At 41.0% G+C, this 20,126-nt stretch overlaps 1 protein-coding gene across 2 annotated transcripts in view; it reads left to right on the top strand.

Moving 5' to 3' along the window:
* The window catches only part of MYOF (myoferlin), a 157,808-nt gene that overhangs the window by 57,492 nt on the left and 80,190 nt on the right, over window positions 1-20,126 (top strand). For both annotated transcript variants that reach the window (XM_082630028.1, XM_082630027.1), the window contains exons 8-19: window positions 2,403-2,465; window positions 2,551-2,601; window positions 4,131-4,161; window positions 4,634-4,749; window positions 5,391-5,517; window positions 7,445-7,548; window positions 9,515-9,583; window positions 9,682-9,725; window positions 12,237-12,319; window positions 14,438-14,476; window positions 16,197-16,321; window positions 17,341-17,457. In XM_082630028.1, the coding sequence (XP_082486154.1) occupies window positions 2,403-2,465; window positions 2,551-2,601; window positions 4,131-4,161; window positions 4,634-4,749; window positions 5,391-5,517; window positions 7,445-7,548; window positions 9,515-9,583; window positions 9,682-9,725; window positions 12,237-12,319; window positions 14,438-14,476; window positions 16,197-16,321; window positions 17,341-17,457 (969 nt within the window). The remainder of the gene's footprint in view (window positions 1-2,402; window positions 2,466-2,550; window positions 2,602-4,130; window positions 4,162-4,633; window positions 4,750-5,390; window positions 5,518-7,444; window positions 7,549-9,514; window positions 9,584-9,681; window positions 9,726-12,236; window positions 12,320-14,437; window positions 14,477-16,196; window positions 16,322-17,340; window positions 17,458-20,126) is intronic.

Here is a 20,126-nt window from a genome sequence, read left to right as displayed (position 1 = left end):
TGACCTCTATTCACAAAAGGAACTGGTTTCTTCTATGTGGTGCTCCTGTTTCTTTCCCTTTGTTCAACCTGGACCCCAGCTTTTCAAAGGCCCCATCTTATTCTCACCTCTAACTTCTTAGATGAATTGCAGGCAACAGCAGGCAGCTAGGTAGTGTCAAAGCTAACACAGAGGTGGGTGCCTATGGAGATGGGGCACTGGAAGTGGACTTCAGGAAGGGCTGGGAGAGAGTCACGTTGGAGGACAAGACAAGATTGCAGGGAGGATGAGATATGGGACGACTTGATGCCTAGAACGTAGGACCCATCCAAGTGTTTATAATGCAGGACAAATATTTACTCAACCTCATTCTGCAGGAATCTCCAGCTCAGAATTTTCCATTTTAATGAATTCTTTTGAGATTAGATCTCTTGGTAAAAGGGAAGAATCAAATAACTGATTCTCAGACCAATTCATAAATCAATAAAAGGATTTTACTAAAAAAATCCCTAGTTTACACACATATTCTTAACCAAGTGATTAAACTTGGGATCACCAGTAATGGGACAAATGGACATGTATGTCCTGATGTGACATAATGTAAGTAATCAGCATCATCTGTGTCATTTCTTGTCCAATGGTCAACTTGAATCTAACGATGAGGAAAAATTGACAAAAATCCAGATTGTGATATATTCTGCAAAGCAACTGGTCTTGATAGAAATAAGCAACAAAAATAAGCCAGGAGTATTGTTCTAGATAAAAGGAAACTAAAAAGATACAACAACCACATACAAAGTAAGACCCTTGAGTGAATCCTAGATTTATTTATTTACTTATTTATTTTATTCTAGATTTTAAAAAAAGCTAAAAAGAACTTTTTTCAGGAAAATTGTAGAAATTTGAAAATTGACTATGTTACATGTTAAATTTCTTGGGTGTGATAATTATATTATGGTTTTATGAAAAGATATCCTTGCTCTTAGGAGATGCATGCAAATGTATTTTTAAGGAGTGAAGTGTCATGTTATCTAGAACCTTCTTCCAGATAGTTCAGTTAAAAAAAACAGTGACAAAGCCAAAAGCTAGTGTCCCAAAACAATGACAGTTGGTGAACATAGGTGAAAGATGGTGTTTATTTACAATTTTCATTTTTTTCTGTGAATTTGAAATATTTCTAAGTAAAAAGTAGAAACAAGTCTCAGTTTAAGTAAATGCTCAGTCTTTCTCTCTTAGGACAAAAGTTTATTGGCACATAAACTTTGGCTTTACGGTACAACCTTTTTATACCCAATTTTCATTTCCCAGGAATCAACCTTAAACTTAACTGTAACAATGAGTTAAAATGTGGTCTCTACCGACTCTACTGAGGCCCTAACATTATCTAATGGGCAGAGTTGGCTTTAAAAGTGTTTTGTTAGAAAGAATAAAATTAGAGTCACTGGATAGAAACAGTAGCACTAAAAATGGAAGAGAATTAACCTCAACTTTCCAGACATGCAAGCCTTAAGCACATGAAATAACCTTAGATCTCTTTTTCTTTCCTTAATTAATTAATTAATTAATTATTTTTGGCTGCGTTGGGTCTTTGTTGCTGCTCAGGCTTTCTCTAGTTGCAGTGAGCGGGGGCTACTCTTCATTGCGGTGGCTTCTCTTGTTGCGGGGCACGGGCTCGCGGGGCACGGACGCTAGGCACATGGGCTTCCATAGTTGTGGCACGTGGGCTCAGTAGTTGTGGCTCGTGGGCTCTAGAGCATGGGCTCAGTAGTTGTGGTGCTTGGGCTTAGCTGCTCCATGGCATGTGGGATCTACCTGGACCAGGGCTCGAACCCGTGTCCCCTACATTGGCAGGCGGATTCTTAACCACTGCGCCACCAGGAAGTCCCTGCCTTAGATCTTTAGTTAGCTACTAGATATCTGGTCCCAAATGAACAGTTTTATTTAGTTAAAAAAACACTACAGTTGTTACTTAACTTTTTTTCCTTTTTCTGACATGCAGAGTTTAAGTTGAAGCTCACGACACTTAACCTGAGAGGCTTTTCCAAGGTCCTTCAGTGGGTTCATCTGGTCACACCTAATTTGGGGTTGTGTCTTGTAGTTTTGTTTTGTTTTTTTTTTTTGCGGTACGCGGGCCTCTCACTGTTGTGGCCTCTCCCGTTGTGGAGCACAGGCTCCGGACGCGCAGGCTCAGTGGCCATGGCTCACGGGCCCAGCCACTCCGTGGCATGTGGGATCTTCCTGGACCGGGGCACGAACCTGCGTCCCCTGCATCGGCAGGCGGACTCCCAACCACTGCGCCACCAGGGAAGCCCGTGTCTTGTAGTTTTTTAGGAAAGCCCTCCCCCCCAAATTGTAGCATCAGATCCCACTAAACCTTAGACTACCCCTGCTGATATTCAAACATTTTTCTCTCATTTCGACAGTTATTTTTCTACAATGTCCACCTGAGTCCTTCTGAATTGATGGATGAGGTCATCAGCATTCGGGTAAGGGGGCCACGGAGTAGGAGGGTAGTGCTTACTAACTGCCAGATGAAGCCAATAATCTTTTCACTGCTCTCCTTTCTTCCAGGTTTATAATTCCCATTCTCTGCGGGCAGATTGTCTGATGGGGGAATTTAAGGTGGGTGTCAACTGTCTGTTTCATGCAACTTACATCAAAGATGGGCACTTTCATAATGAGGAATCTGATTCCTGGCCAGGTCTCAGGATGCCCATCTTGGTGACATCTCTTAAGGTCATGTGTAAGGCATTGATGCTATGATTGTTGTTGAAGACTGGACATGAATGCCCTGGGCGCTAGAAGCCAGTTGAGTGTCCTCTGACCTGGGTCTAGTCAACTTCCAAAGTACAGCACTTACCAGTGTCCTAAAGCAAGATGCCCAGAAACTGGCACACCAGGGCCCTTCACAGAGTTCCTGCTGTGGATGGAAGCCAGTTCACTGCCACAAAGGGAAGGGTGCTTGACCGTGGCAAGAAGCCCATTACCCAGCTCCACTTGCCAGTGGCCCAGAGCTCTATCTACAAAGCCAGTTACTGTAAATCTGGAGTATGAAAGGCAAGCCAAACCAGGGAAGAGAATCAAGATGCTTTTCCAAGTAACTCACACTGCAGTTAACGACAAAGACTTGGTTGGTGCCTGCTCAGCAGTTCTACGTGGGATGGGCTTCTTCTTTTTAATTTATTTTTATTTATTTATTTTTGGCTGCATTGGGTCTTTGTTGCTGTGCACAGGCTTTCTCTAGTTGTGGCAAGCTGGGGCTACTCTTCATTGCGGTACATGGTCTTCTTATTGCGGTAGCTTCTCTTGTTGCGGAGGACGGGCTCTAAGCGCATGGGCTCAGTAGTTATGGCTCGCTGGCTCTAGAGCGCAGGCTCAGTAGTTGTGGCACACAGGCTTAGTTTCTCTGTGGCATGTAGGATCTTCCCGGACCAGGGCTTGAACCCGTGTCCCCTGCATTGGCAGGCGGATTCTTAACCACTGCACCACCAGGGAAGCCCTGGGCTGCTTCTTGAAGGAAGGAGCTCCCAGTCATTAGAAGTCCTAGAAGATGATCTGGGTCTGGCAGACCTGTGTTCATACACTGTCTGCCACAAACTAGCCACGTGTCAACCTCTGTGATCCTTAGTTTCTTCATCTGTAAAATGGGATCATTGTGAAGACTAGGTGAGATAGGATATATAAAGCACCTAGCACAGCACTTGGCATACTGAAGTGCCCAATCAGTGGGTATATTAGTATTAGCATTTAGCGTTAATCAGTTGGAGAAAAAGGAGGAGGAATACTGGATAGGTGACTTCCCATAGGGTGACCAAAGTCCAGGTTTGCCTGAGACTGAGAGTTTCCACAGAATGTGAGACTTTCTGTGCTACTGGAAAAGTCTCAAGCAAACCAGGACACATTGGCCACCATGTCTCTTCCAGCTCTAAGACTAGCTCATTCATTCAAAATGATGGATTGAGAGCCTTCTATGTGTCACACATCAGGCCAGGCATTGGGTATACAGAGAGGGTAAGATGGAAATGTTGGATCTCAAAGAAATTTGCCTAGTCAAAAGCCTTATTTTTAAGTGTAATAATAACGATGGTTTCTAGAAGTGACAAAACTGATTTTAAAATCTGTTTGAACTACTTTAAATTATTTTTTCCCAGATTGATGTCGGATTCATTTATGATGAACCTGGTAAGTAATGTTCTCCCATGAACTTGAAGACTCTGAGAATCTAGAAAATTTGAGGGATCAAGGAGAATCAAAAAAATGTTTTTCTTGATTGAGAAGAGGAAAGGATACTTAGTGGGAATTATGGTAGTAGCAGTTTAGCATGGATGGCTTTTGGTTTTTTTTAGTGGTAATCATCCAAATAGTAACAAATAGATAATTTTCTCTTCTGTTGAGGGTATTTTAACCTTATCAAAATCAACTTATAAAACCAGTGAATAGAGCTTAGAGTCTTGTTTAAGTCACACCAGGGCAGGACATGCGTGGGGAGTTAGGGCAAAGCAGAGGACATTAATATAGAGTCTCAGCTGGGGAATTTGGCATGTCATGAAGACACATTGGAGGACATGCTTGTTTATCTTACCACAGATGAAATCACAGACCTGTCAGCTTCTCTTTAGAGTATCCCTGTCCTTTTACGCCTTCTTTATTTTAGGTCATGCTGTCATGAGAAAATGGCTTCTCCTCAATGACCCTGAAGATACCAGCTCGGGTGCTAAAGGCTACTTGAAAGTCAGCATGTTTGTCCTGGGAACCGGAGATGAGCCTCCCGTGAGCCCCAAATTCTCTACCCTCTACATTTTTTTCACTAAAAAAGAGGACTAGGAGTTAAGCCAGTGGGTACCAATAGTTGTAAAATGGAGCACAGCTTTCAATCAGTAACTCCAACCCTCCAGTTCCTCCGATTTTCCAGAAATTGTTCTTTTCTTCATGACAGAATTATTATTCCAGCTCACTTAGGCTCCTTCCTGGTGTCTGAGTGGGTTTTTCATTCAGTAAAGATACGTGTGTTTTTAAGACTTCCCTGCATCACTGCATCTACAGAGCATGGCTCCCTTGCACAATCAGGCATCGCTACCTAAGGGGACAGTTGTTATTCTAGAAAATTGGGCAGCAAGCCAGTGGCCAGAAAGAAATTAGAAGAACTTCAGGAGCTATCTCTCTTTTACTATTTAGTGCTCAGAAGATTACAAAAGGACACATTATTTTCTTGTAGTGTATTGATCAAAGAAACATGAGCATTGATTTTATAGAGCAGTTTTGAGGTTGAATTGGTGCTGAACTCTTAAGCCCAAAACACAGGAAATCCTAATGAAAACAGTTCTGATTGGTTTTATTTTATAAGCACCAATTTGGCTTCTTCAAGTTCTGCTTTCCTGTGTGTATAATTTGTCATCTTATGTCCCCAATAGCCTGAGATACAAGATCGTGGTAATGACAGTGATGACGTGGAGAGTAACTTGTTACTCCCTGCTGGCATCGCCCTCCGATGGGTGACCTTCCTGCTGAAGATCTACCGAGCGGAGGACATCCCCCAGAGTACGTATCGGTTTAATCCTGCCCCAGGATTGTCAGTTATCTGCGTGATTAGATGTGTTAAAATCATACTTTGAATAGTGATCAGTGCTCCCGCTGTATGTCTTTCTTCTTCTTTTTTTTAAAAGATTTTTTTGAAGGAGACATTAACTGAAGCATATGCTAATTGCCTTTCTTAGCAGTAGTTTAGGGTAATAACTTCCTGACTACAGTAGGCCTCCATTCTTTTCTTTTTTTAATTTTATATATTTTTGGCTGTGTTGTGTCTTCATTGCTGCGCGTGGGCTTTCTCTAGTTGCGGCGAGCGGGGGCTACTCTTCGTTGTGGTGCGCAGGCTTCTCATTGCAGTGGCTTCTCTTGTCGCAGAGCATGGGCTCTAGGCACCTGGGCTCAGTAGTTGCAGTGCGTGGGCTCAGTAGTTGTGGCTCACGGGCTCTAGAGCGCAGGCTCAGTAGTTGTGGCGCACGGGCTTAGTTGCTCCACAGCATGTGGGATCTTCCTGGACCAGGGATCGAACCCGTGTCCCCTGCATTAGCAGGTGGATTCTTTTTTTTTTTTAACATCTTTATTGCAGTATAATTGCTTTACAATGGTGTGCTACTTTCTGCTTTATAACAAAGTGAATCAGCTATACGTATACATATATCCCCATATCTCCTCCCTCTTGCGTCTCCCTCCCTATCCCACCCCTCTAAGTGGTCACAAAGCACCTGAGCAGGCGGATTCTTAACCACTGTGCCACCAGGGGAGTCCCTGTCTTTCTTTTTAAAGGCCTTCATGAAGTTATTTGCATTCATTTTGGTCCCACTGAAAGCTACCCAAACAGGTTCATGGGGCAGCCTATTGGTCATGACCCATGGCCATTATGGAGCCTCTGGCCCATTCATCTCCATCCCTTTTCTCTTCAGGGTTCCCCGTCTTCCCCTTATTCTAGAGAATACCAAACAGAGGTCAGCAGTCAGCACTGCCAACTCCTTTCATCCCAAATGAAACTGAAATGTTATAAACAAATAAATGTGTTTGCTATCTGATTATATTAAAAATGGCTGAGCAAAAGGAGATTAAGTGCCAATAACTAGAAGTCTGTCACTATTATATTAAGAGATTGGATGCATTTAAGAGAATTGCTTAGAGTGATTCTATTCGCAGAGGCTAGTCCAATTACTCCTTTGTCCTTGCTGAGGACCAAGCATCCTCTCTCCCTAACCTGGCCTGTCTGCTTCCTGCTGGGCCCTGGGACGTAGGACCCCTCTCCCAATCCCTAGGAGGCAGCACCCACTGTACAGGCCACGGAGCGCTTCAGGTTTCGCTACTTTCCTGGGGAACCGCCCCCCCCCCACACCACCTTGTTTAACACCCTATACTGCCTCCCCAGACCATCTTTCCCTCAGAAATATCTTAAATGAAGTGACTAAATTAAGCCTCACATTATATGGCCTACTTGGGCCTATTCAGCTGAACTCTGTTCACTTTTAAGTTTGTTGAAACAGAGGCCCGCTGTTTGTAGTTGATTAAACATAATATTTATGATCATGCCAAATTTCCTTGAATTTCTCAGAAAAAGTCAGATAAGGCCTCTATGCTGACCTAAGGAACGTTTTCCAAATTGAAACTAGGCCTGAGATTTTGAATGGCCTCTTATCCCACTTGGATGGACTTTCTTTATTCTACTGTTTTCCTCAATAAATGATTGATTCTCAACATAATAATTTATTGATTTCTTTTTCAAGGCGCTCCTGTTGATTTTCTCTTTCAGCTAAGACAAAAAGGATTTCTGCAATCCAGTGCCACTGGTACTTGGTACTTTTGAGAATGATTCTTGTTGCAACTGTTTTTCTGTACAGGAGAAAATTTTTAATTTTGCTGAGTGATTTCTGTTCTTTTAAGAGAATCAAATTTAATTTCTGCTGTGTGACATGTTGCTTTCCAGTGGATGATGCCTTCTCACAGACAGTAAAGGAAATATTTGGAGGCAGTGCAGATAAGAAAAACCTAGTGGATCCTTTTGTAGAAGTTTCTTTTGCTGGAAAAAAGGTTTGTATGTGATCTAAATACAGATGCCTCTAGAAACACATTTTTACAACACCGTGCTTCCCTTGGAGTGATTTCTTGCTTATTCTTTGTTAAATTAGCCCCCTGATGAGCTGGGCACTGTGCAGAAACACAGATTATCTGAGTCTGAACATGCCAGACTTCTCCAGAGGTTTATTTTGGAGTGGAAAGTGTACAGGACTCAAAGTATTCAGTCTTTTGGAAGACTAGAATGGTGGAAGTGATTTCCCAGGTCTAAGCATTATCTTACTACTAGGCAAAGTCCCTAGCGAACAATAATGATCCCTGGTAAATGTGGTAGAGGACAGCCCCCAGTACCCAGCTGCCCACTCCTGTCATGTTTCTCACCACCCATGCTTCACTGAGCTGCAGAAACTAGACAGTCAGGCAGGGGAACCCCATCCCAGTCCTCTGAAAAATGCTGGGAGACTCTTGGTATAGGAACACCTGTAACTACCACTTTTACCTACAGAGATGGTCTAAGATTGGAGAGTGGGATTCCATAGTATTTAGAATAATGATGTATCACGGATAGTTCTGGGCATGAGGAAGTAGCATCTTCTACTTCTATGTATTTGAACCATGTGAAAGTGAGATTTGGCAAACTACACACACAGACTGGGTTATGTCCTAGAAGAGTCAGTGGGAGATGGCAGAAAAGTTCTCAGTTCTGGAGTTAAATGAGGCCAGATTTAAATTCAGACTTGACCCCTGTCCATAAGGAGTGAAGGCAAATTCCTTAACCTCTGAGTCTCAGTTTCCTGAGCTATATGTGAGGATGATGATAATCTCATAGGATTGTTGAAAGAGTTAATTAATTCGGGAATTAAACAGTGTAAGCCTACTAAGTGTCAGATGCTGTCCCACGAGCTGGGGATAAAGAAGTGAGCGAGACAGTTGAGCGAGACAGTCTTTGCACTCATGGAGCTCACTTTGTAACAGAAGGGACAACAGTAAACAAGCAAATAAGAAGTTGCTTAATTTCAGTTAGTGCTAAGTACTCCGCAGAAAATAAAGCAGCGGACAAGAAGTGATGGGTGGGGTGTTGGAGGCGTATCCAGCTAGGCAATCAAGTGGGACACCTTGGAGGAAGTGACATTTGAGCAGAGGCCTGGATAATGCAGATATATTGGTGGGGAGGGGGGGGGCTTCTGGGCAAAAGGAAGAGCAGATGTAAAGGCCCCAAGGAGGATACACATTTGCAGCAAAAGAATGCCAACGTTAAAAAAAAAAAGAATGCCAACGTGACTGGAGTGGAGTGAGCAAGGGACGAAACTGAGATGAGCTCAAAGAGGTGGGGTGAGGGGCGCAGGCAGAATATGAATCAGGACTGCAGGTATACCTGGGGAGCTGATGGAAGATGCTACACAGGAGTGACGTGAAAGTGAGGAGGCAGGAGAGGAAGTGCGGATCCAGATGGGGACCAGCTGCAGGCATCCGGGGGAAGATGGGATGACACTAGGGGTGTCAGCATTTACTAATGGATTGGATGAGGCATGTGAAGGGAAGAGAGGGGTTGTGGCTGACTCTGGTTCAAGCCTGAACACCCTTGTGAACAGCAGTGGAAAGAGCAGCCATTTTGGGGAGCAGGGAGAAGGGCTGGTGGGCAGGATCAAAAGATCTGTTTGGACATGTTAGTGTAGAAATGCTTATTAGACAGCATGTAACAAGTGCTCACTAAATATTAACTCTTGCATCATTACACGAATCCAGTGTTAGTAATCTGGCGATTGAAAACTAGCTTTTTGTGCATAGAAGAAGCAAAGATCAATGTTAAACCCGTGTCATATTTTACCAAATTTTTATCAAGAAAAATAAACTTTAACGAGGATACCAAGTCTATAACTTATAAGTAAACTGCTAGCGTCATAATCCAGTATGCATATATTGTAAACTTTTCGAAATTAGAAACTCGAATACCTACTGTTTTGTTTTGATAATTCTACAGGTTTGCACAAATATAATTGAGAAAAATGCAAACCCTGAGTGGAATCAAGTCGTCAATCTTCAGATCAAGGTTTGACTTGCTTTTCTTTTAGAAAAAAGTAAGAATACTTTAATTGTTACTGAATAAGTTGAGAAATAACTACTTTTTTTTCTGTTTCTCTTTAACAGTTTCCTTCAGTGTGTGAAAAAATAAAACTAACAATATATGACTGGTGAGTTAAAAAGGACTTGTGTCTAATTCAAAATTAAAGAATTAAATATTTGGATATTGAGAAACATTACTTCAGATGGTCTAACTCTTATTTTTAGGGACATTTGCTTTTTCTTTCAGGGGGAAGGGGTACACTGCTCCTGGAATTGGGTGTTTTCTTTAAAAATAATAATAGTGGCTGTTACAGAAAAGCTTTGGATATCTTTGTTCAACTGCTCACAAACAAAAGGAAGGAAAAATGATCTGAATATAACACAAGAAATCAAGATAAGAAATCAAGGCTTTACATACTATTAGGCTGTCCAAAATAGACTTCAGAAATGGAGTAAACTATTTCTTGGGAAGAATCACCAAAACATTCTGAGAGCTATTCTTTGTTATTGTTAGAAAGGAAAGTAGACAGAGCTCCTTATCTGAATGCAAAGAAAATTCATTGAAATATTTTGTTGGACTTTATACTAGACCAGCATCCTAGCAATGATTGGCCATAATGAAGCCATTCTTGGGTATGTTCTAGTTGGATGGGGCATTCAGTCGACAGCCCTTAGCTCCCTGAGAGTGGAAATGGTAAATAGCATCATCACTGGCACCAGCATCATCATCATCACCATCACCACCACCATCACCACCATCACCACCATCATCATCATCAATGTTTATTATGATGTTAGCTGCTGTGTTTTAAGCACTGCTAAGTGCCAGGTGCTGTGCCTCTTGCCTTCCCTACATTATTCCATTTAGTCTTTAGAGTAACCCTATGGAATAGAGACTATGATTAGTTCATTTTACAAAGACTGAGGCTCAGAGAAGTCAGGTGACTTACCCACAGTCACACAGATAGTTAGAGACCCAGTTGGGCCCCCATCCTGTGTGGCCCTAGTTTTTCCTTTGGCTAAATGTATTTGACTTTCATGTTCGTACCCTCTTGGTACTATGGCAACAAGTCACTTTGGGAAGAGGGGAGAAGGCTTTCTCTTTTCAGTAACTACATCACAGTTCATTGAGGGTCGTGAAGAGGCCTGAGGCCAAAATGCCCCTTCTGATGAGCATGAGCTCATTTTAAGTTACTTGGGACCCCTAGTCAACACTCTGAAGGTGCTCCAGGGGCCTCAGGAACTGTCAGAAGTGTGGGCTTGGACCCTACATAGATCAGGTAACCACTCTGGCCTACAGACTCTGCAGTGGGCTGATTGCTAGCTGAGCCATCCCAGAGTTGCCCGTGGTCACAACAAATGGTGGTTTTTTTTTTTTCCCTGATCTAGTCTGCCCTCTCCAAAGCAATAGTAGATAGGATGTGCTGAGAGACCCTATTTATCTGGGGAATCCTCGGATCCAGATCTTTGGTTACATACCCTGTAGGGTATTTACACAACTGAGGGAAAGCTAAGGATTCTTTAAATGTAGTCCAGACTCTTCTGTATGGACAGAGAGGATGCAAGCCCCACGCATGTGGCTTACTACCTAAAAATAATTTTTTCTCATGTATACTGTGTTTAATTAGTCACTTTCTATAACCTAATATTATTATACTATATAATGTATAATATTATATATAACATATAATATTACTATAATATACATAATAATATACTATAGTGTAAGCTTTCCTCAAAATACTGAATGAAACTTTCTCCCTCACCCATGGGGTCCTAAACTTTAGAGTGGGTGTGACACTGGATGGAATAAAGAAGAGAAGGAATTAAACAGAGGATGTTATCAATATAAACCTTGTGTGTTACATGTACTATGTGCCCAGCTATAGACCACGTCATGTTAGGCTCACAGACTCTCTAAGATACTCACAGAAATATACACAGTTGTAGGTACTTGTAGTGGGCAAACTTATCCCAACCGTATAGATAAGATTTAGGTTATAGGCAAGCAAATGAAGTCAGAAAAATAGCATCTATCACACAGTAGATGTTCAAGAAATGTTTGAATTGAAAGGGAATTTTTTCCCCTATGAAGCACCCTTAGAAATAGCCCACTGTCATTGTTAAACCTTCACAGTAGTCAGTATGAACATGATAAAATAAGATACATGCACTTATTCTATGTAATGAGATTTTTATTACCCTTATCATGTTATGCGCCTGCAACTGATCCATTCACTTTATGACAACGGTACTGAGTGTGGCCATAGGCAAGTCCCTTGACCTCTGTAAAAATCTCAGTTTCCATAACTGAAATGAGTTGTCCGACTAGATCAGTTTTTCTCAGAGGGTGCTTGGTGGACCATTTGCATCAGAATGGTCTCAAAAGGAAGACTCAATAAGTCTCACTTTATTGAGTAAAGTGAGAGAATTTGAGACAAGGAGATGAGAGGTGGTGTAGGATGCAGGGGTGGGGAGCAGTGGTGGTTTCCAAGTGGTTTTAAAGTACGGTAGAGCTTGAGGCCCACTGGACAGAAAGATTTCTGAGGTCTAGAGTCTTTTCTAGCTCTCTCTTATTATTGTTGAAACGAAGATCTGTCTTCATAGGTGGAGGTCTTAACCTGTTCTTTTATACACAGGGACCGTCTTACCAAAAATGATGTCGTTGGGACAACGTATCTGCACCTCTCTAAGATTGCTGCCTCTGGTGGGGAAGTGGAAGGTGAGTCACACAGCAGAGCAGGAATGAGACAGGGCGGAGAACTTCTGGAGAAGGAATGAACTGGGTAGCCACCTGGCAATGGACTTGATTTCTGAGAAGCCAAATGTGATGAGCCTAGTGAACCATTTCAGTGATGTTTTGATGGTGGCCAGCAAAACAACTGATTAGTAATTAATAATTTAGGTAACTATCAATTATCTGAGTTAAAAAGTTTTTTGCTTTCTTGCTTCAATCCAAAAACTCTTTCCCAGTACCTGTTTTACAAATTTTTGAGCGTCAATACGGAGGGTACCTTTTTTTTTTAAGAGTGGCATTGACACCAGTCCACCCAAATATAAAATAATGTTCCCTTCTTTACTGACTTCCTTGGCAGGAACAAGGTCAAATGGAACTGAACCATGTACTGTCCACTCCAGATAATGTACATTTTGTTTTTATGCATTTTATGCTAACAAGCATTGATAACCAATATACCTTTTGTTGTTTTTCATACTGAGAACTAATTGCCTATACTTGGTATTATGGTCTGAAATTGTAATAGGGAATGAAGGAGATAAATTAAGATGGTAAGAAAAAATTTAGTGTTAACACATTAATAATATGAGCAGCTTATTGTTTGTTACCAAAATAAAATTCTTGTAAATACCAGTAGATTAAACACATTGAGTAAAGTGAGAGAATTTGAGACAAAATTTTGTTTTAGGAAACCTAAGGGTCCTCTCATCCTTATCTTGTTTAAGAGAGGACTTTATACGTTTTTAAAAAGATACTGTAAGCCAAGAAATAGATAGTATGACCAAGAACCTGAAACATAATAAAGATTTGATGAAGAAGATATAGATTTCCTCTCTCAAGAAGAAGAAGGAAAAAAAAAAGCCATTAGAAATTCCAAGAAAAATAAAGAGCTGAACCAAGAAGATAATAGTCCAAATATAAAGTCAGGTGTAGCATTATTTTAAGCAAATGATAGAAGGTGAGAAAGAGATTCCATCTAAACATTCTCTGCTAAGTGGCATAGGGGACCATGCTGCTGGACCTGTACAAAGGAATGGAATTACAACTCACCTTTTCTCTGCAGAGAACGATACTTATTATAATGTGTTATTATAATGTGAACACTATTAATTGTTTAAAAAATTTTTTTGTTAAACCTGTAGTCAAGGCTCTAAACAGAAGGTGAATGTCATCGCCTCTTACAATGTAAAAGTACAGAAGATAGAGCTTAGAAGTGAAAAGAAGGGGAGAGGTGGGGAAGGGTAGGCATGCTATTAGCCTCTTTTTATCGAGCGAGGGATGCAGACATAAAGGTTAGATTAAATCATTGGTTAGATAAAAAAATTGGTTAAAGACTAGATTAAATTTATTGGTTAAAGGTAACCAATAGAGTAATTAAAATCATGCTATAACTATATGGGAGGGAGGGTAAAAATTACTTAAATTTATTTAATTTAGCAGAAAGTCATTAAATAATTACCTAAAAATAATTATTCAAGAAATAGTGGAATAAGCATTTTTCTTAGTGATATGGTGGTTAACATCCAGCACAAGTGAAGATGAATAGTTACAGTGTCAGCCCCTGTCTCTGATGCCTTCTCTCATGCAGGCCCTGCGGACAGTCAGTAATGGGGTCTCAAAATAACAATGAGCAGCCGCCAACCTCCCCATCCTGAAAGAAACAGAGAATGTACCTTAAACTATAAACCTTTGCTCACACAACCTTAGGCTAAATTAACTTGGATTATCTGGTCTTAGTCCCAACTAAATTAGACACAGGACAAGTAAGTGTTTTATTAAAATCATGAAATGTTGGTAACTTCCCCAGGCCTCCTTTGATGGTGGGAAGCTACTTCTCTGATGCTTCACTGCCTTGGGGCTGACGAGATTGGGTTATTTCATGCATGATGGTGCTGCCAGGTGTCACAAGTCTTGAGCCATTTTGTATTTAACCAGTGACGTTTGTGTACATTACAAAAGGGTGATGTGATTTGAGTCTGGATTTGGGATTTTTCTGGTGTTGCTAAACCACTTACCTAGCATTGGATTTGATTAACTTTTTCACTGTCTCTTTTATAAAGTCCATGTTTCTCTTGTTTAACCAACCATATTTTTACTACATAGATTTCTCATCTTCGGGATCTGGGGCTGCATCATATACAGGTTTATGCTTTGTAATTTTGCTATCTTCTAGATCTTTCTGTTTACTATTATCTTATTAAGAACTTATCAATTGATTGCCTTTAGCTTTTAGCTTTTTTTTTTTTTTTACGTTTTGCTGTCTTAAAAATAGTTTTGCTGCAGTAACAATTTTTGTATTAGTGTTGTATTGTTGTCCTGCAAAGCTAAGTTTAAACAAATGTGCTAACCAGGCTTTGCTACATGCCTCGTGTTTTCACCTAGATGCATACCATCCTGGCTTCATTGTAAATAATTGTATAACACTTTTTTGTTATTGTTATTTATGGTCTTCATCTTCCAACTATGCAGGATCATAACATGTCCTTGGGTTTGCACAGCACTCGCCATTCTTTGCAAGTTTGCTCAGTGCTCTCACGCTTGACCTTACAACCCTGTCAGGGCAGATGTTGTTACCCTAATAGATGAAGACTTTGTGATTTAGAGACATTTGTTTTCTTTCAAATAAACATGATAATCCCTGCCATGCTAACCACCCAAGGTTGTAGTGAGAGGGAAAAGAGATACTGCATGTAAGAAAGTTTGCAAACTGTGCAAAATTAAGGTTTTATCATGTGCCTTTATGTTATTGGCATGATAACTCATTCTTATTTGTTTTTAAAAATCAATCTCATTATCTTATAATCAGACTTTATGTGAATATTAAGTAGTCCTTAGGTTTGTAACAAACTTGGCAGATTTGGTCACACTTCACTCCTTCATTCATTTGTTTAACCAATCAAAAAATATTTATGTTGTAGTACTCCAAGACAGAATGAGGACTGGGTGCTTAGGGAGTCAGAATAAAACATGCTTGAATCTTACCCCACCTACCAAAGGAATTTATAGTGTAGTCACAGAGATGAGCAGCTATTTAAGGGTCAAAAATTAAAATATAAAATGATAACTTAATAGAAGTTCAAAATGCAAAGGAGCCTCAAAAAGGTGGAAAAGATTGCAAACTACACATGTATATAGTTCGCTCAACTGTTTATTAATCGGCATTCTGCTCACCTGCTACTTCACATTTATCTTTCTGCCTTAGTTTTAAGCACAGAGCTGGACAAGGGCCATAGAGGTCATCTGGTCATCTTCTTATCCATAAAGGAATCCTTTTGACCACATCCTGAAAGATAGGCTGCAGTCTTGGCCTTAACATTTCCTCTGTCCCTAGTGCAGTCTGTCCCATTGTTTGACACCACTAATTCATAGAAAGATCTTCCTTACTTTTTTTTTTTTTTTTCTGGTACATGGGCCTCTCACTGTTGAGGCCTCTCCCGTTGCGGAGTACAGGCTCCGGACGCGCAGGCTCAGTGGCCATAGCTCACGAGCCCAGCCGCTCCGCGGCATGTGGGATCTTCCCAGACCGGGACACGAACCCATGTCCCCTGCATCGGCAGGCGGACTCTCAACCACTGCGCCACCAGGGAAGCCCTTCTTATTCTTTCATTTGAATAGCATCATCTTTTTGTAAGAATAACATAAGTTTACCTGAACTCCCCCCGAAAATGTTTTTTATTTAATGTTTTATAGCAATAAGATAAGGGAAATATGGCAGTTCTCACAAGTGTTTACAATTTGCACTAATACAACTAACTCACAAAATGGAAGAAAACAGTCTCACCCAGCTAACTAATAACTAATATTTATTTCAACAGATTGAGTGTTAAAAGCTTAAAATACTAATGATAATGTTATCTCTCAGCAAATACAGGAGAAACAGAGGTGGGCTTTGTTCCAACTTTTGGACCTTGTTATCTGAACCTTTATGGAAGCCCCAGAGAGTACACGGGATTCCCAGATCCCTATGATGAGCTAAATACTGGAAAGGTTAGTTCTTCAATTAAGGTTTGTTATTAATGAACACTGATTAATGTGATTCCTTCTTCTAATGGTTATTAATCAAGTCTCATTTAGGGGACCCCCCCCACCCCCAGAGACCCACCAGATGACTGATCAAGCGATCATCTAATGTGGCAATTGCAAATGCATAGTGTGGCCATTCCCCCATCCTAGACTTAAGGCAGATGTCTGTAATCAATGTTGGCTTTTTCCAAAAAGCAAATGTGCTACCTCAGAATTCCATTCAATGCCATGTTCTAGGAATTTGCCGAAAGACTGGAGGTGACACGCTTGACATTGCTATCCCTGATCCGATCCAACCTCTTCATTTTATAGACAAGGACATGGAGGCCCAGAGATGGGAAGTGGTCTTTCCACCACATTAGAAGCCCAAGTACTGTCTGTTAGTTAGCTCCCAAAGCCCACGAAAAGAGCGAGGGTAGAGAGAAAGCCCTGGGGATGGGGGTGGGCGTGGAGGTGGAAGCTTTCACTTCCTCTCCAGAGGGTTCTGTTGCCAACACTGCTTGGTATATTGGGAGGAGTAGCCACAATTAATACTCACACCCAGCCGCACCCAGAACATCTTCCTCTTTTATTTCCTGGCTACTCTGAGACTTGCCCTGGTTGCCAACATGGCAGCCTCCCATTTCTGAGGAAAGGAGCAAAGTTAATGCAGATAAATGCAGAGCTGAATTTGGGTGAGGGAGACTTTGAGCCCCTTCCACTCCCACCCAGCATCTGGGAACCCTTTCTTGATCCGAGCATGACTCGAAAGCCTCTGACACCAGCCGTGACTAAGATCCCTTTCAGCCCCGGCTCTCTTTGGGATCCCTCCTGAAGTCATTGGCTCTTCTTTCAGATACCAAAGACCAGCTGAGAGAGTTGCTGACTGATTCATTTTGCGAAGGAGAAACTTAAAGTTGTAGCTGGATGAGCCCAAATAGAGGGACAGATCTTTTCACTGTTGTTCATGCCTAGAAGAATAATCCTGTGCTGTTGCCTTTCAGGGGGAAGGAGTTGCCTACAGAGGCAGAATCTTGGTTGAATTAAGCACTTTACTTGAAAAGACACCCCCAGATAAAAAGCTTGAGCCCATTTCAAATGATGACCTGCTGGTTGTTGAGGTAAATGTTGGAGTGTGGACCGTGTGTGGTATGGAAAGGGTGTTACAGAGGGTTGGAGGTCGGGTGGTTAGTGCTGGCCTGCCTGAGCCAGCAGGCCTGAAGAGGGCATCCAGGGACTGAAGGGTCGGCTGTGGCAGAGGTGGAGAGATGGGAGTCATAGCAAGTGCCGCTCCACACCCTCTTGGTCTATCTAACACAGCCCTATGGGGGTGATGAGACTTGCTTTATCTTTGAGATGTTACTACCCTACTGAAAACCAGCAAGAGCAGTGATACCCCCAAATTGAATGGCCTGTTTGCTAACTGGGCTTGGGTGTATCGTGGGGAGGAGGCCACAAGAGCCGTTCCAAATGATATAGCTGCCATCACTAGTCACTTCCATTTTCAGAAGTAATTGCCATGTCTCAGGCTTCCCAGCATGTGAGGGCATGTTTATATTAATGCCCACATTACAGCAGCTCTGAGACGCCACTCCTCCTCGAAGATAGGAAGTCTTCCAAGTTCACCTTGCCAACTATTTCTTATTCTTCATTTTTTTAAAAAATTTTTATTGAACTATGGTTGATTTACAATGTCATGCTAGTTTTCAGGTGTACAGCACAGTGATTCAGTTATATATATATACATACACATACATATATATAGATATACAACACATGTACATATATATTCTTTTTCAGATTCTTTTCCCTTATATATTATTACAAAATACTGAGTATAGTTCCCTGTGCTATACAGTGGGTCCTTGTTTCTTTTTCTTTTTTTAAAATCAGCTCTTTCACCACTATGGAGACAACTTATGCATAACATCCATGATTCTTATGGCAAAGAGCCACAGATGTAGTTTTTTCCTAGTAAATTCAAATGTCATTGTAATTAATTCAAGGCAATAAATACAAAAAAAAGAATATTCTTATCATGAAACAGTTAAATGCTTAATTTTTTCCCTTGTCAGTTAATTGACATCTGCAGTACAGATTTGTTAGCATGTGTGTTGTGTGTGATGGATAGCCTGATATTAAATTAACCTTGTCTCTGTTGCTCACTGAATTGTTTCTGGCACATCCTATACCATTATTATGACTGTCGTTTTTTCTTTTTGATAAATCATGATAGTTTTATTTTTGAACTTTAAAAAATTGACATGTGACATATAACATTGTGTAAGTTTAAGGTGTACAGTGTGTTGATTTGGTGCATTTATATATTGCAGTATGAATACCACCCTACTGTTAGCTAACACTTCTGTCATGTCACAGAACTATCATTTTTTGTGGTGAGAACTTTTAAGATCTAGTCTCTTAGCAACTTTAAAGTATTGATATATAATACAGTATTATGGACTATGACCACAGTGATGTGCATTAGATTTCCAGAACTTATTCATCTTCTAACTGCAAGTCTGTACCCTTTGACCAGCATCTCCTCAATTCCCCCAACCCCTAGTAATGACCATTCTACTTTCTGCTTCTATGAATTCAGCTTTTTAGATTCCACATATATGTGATATAACACAGTATTTGTCTTTCTCAGTCTGACTTATCTCACTTAGCATAATGCCCTCCAGGTCCATCCATGTTATCGGGCAAATAGAGGATTTCCTTCTTTCTTGTGGCTGAATAATACTCCATTATTTTATATATAGACACAAACATACCACCTCTTCTCCAGCTATTTCTAAGAATCCTGGGTTGGTCCTTACATGTTCCAGAAATCTGAATTGTTTGCCGGGGCAGCCAGCTAACTGATGCCCCCCTGCCTATGGCCTCTCCTTGCGGGTTCCCCCACCCCATCCTACCCCTCTCCCCTGCCCAAAAGGCTTCCTCAGGCTTCTGCCCTCCCCTTACTTACCCTGCATTCCAAGAAGGGTTCATGTTGTGGGATCATGCAGTGTAAATTAATATTGGTTTGTTTTTTACTTGTTAAAGAGACACTGAGTCAAAAGCAACAGGTTCGTCCAGTCAGCAGGGTCCTGGCCTGAGTCTGTCCACTCCACAGCACCATCACCTCTGAAGTCCAGGAATCATAATAGATCTTAAGGACAAGTTAAGAAAAAGGGAAAAGAGGAGCAGGTAGGGGGAGAGGTGGAGTAGCTTACGTACTATTTACTGCCAGGATCATGCCAGAGAACGGCTAGAAACCACCCAAAGGCCTCCATGGAAACGCATGGGTCGTTCTGGCCTTGAGTAGTTACCGATGGCTCTTGAAGATCCAGTTGGAATTGCGGTTAGGCAAAAATGTTGTTGTGGTTTCTCAGCAATCGCAGTGCCTCCTTGTTCCATCACCAGAACACAATTTAAGTCCACGACCCTTCTCTTTGCTCTAAGCATTAATAATAGAGGGGAGAAGGGGAAGGGAAAGGAAGAAGCCTAGCAAAGTGTAAAGGAAAAACTCTTTAGCTACTAGAATGCAAAACCAAATTAGTTTTCTTTACTCCAAATAATTAAACACATAAAGAAGCTTATGTCGTAAAGTTAACTAAGATAAAAGCAAAATATAGAAACAAAGAACCAATGATATTTACTGCCCACGGTATATGTCAACAATATGAAAGAATAGCTTTTTAAAACTGAAATACAAAACTGAATTAGTTTTCTTTGCTCCAAATAATTAAACCCAGAATGGTTTGTGTCACAAATGTAATAAAAACAGAAATGAATTATATAAACC

The sequence above is a fragment of the Mesoplodon mirus genome, assembly GCF_964341445.2.
Source record: "Mesoplodon mirus genome assembly, chromosome: 2".
In the NCBI taxonomy this organism is placed as follows: Eukaryota; Metazoa; Chordata; class Mammalia; order Artiodactyla; family Ziphiidae; genus Mesoplodon; species Mesoplodon mirus.
Note: the sequence above shows the minus strand (reverse complement) of the source record. Positions and strands in the feature narration are given on the sequence as shown.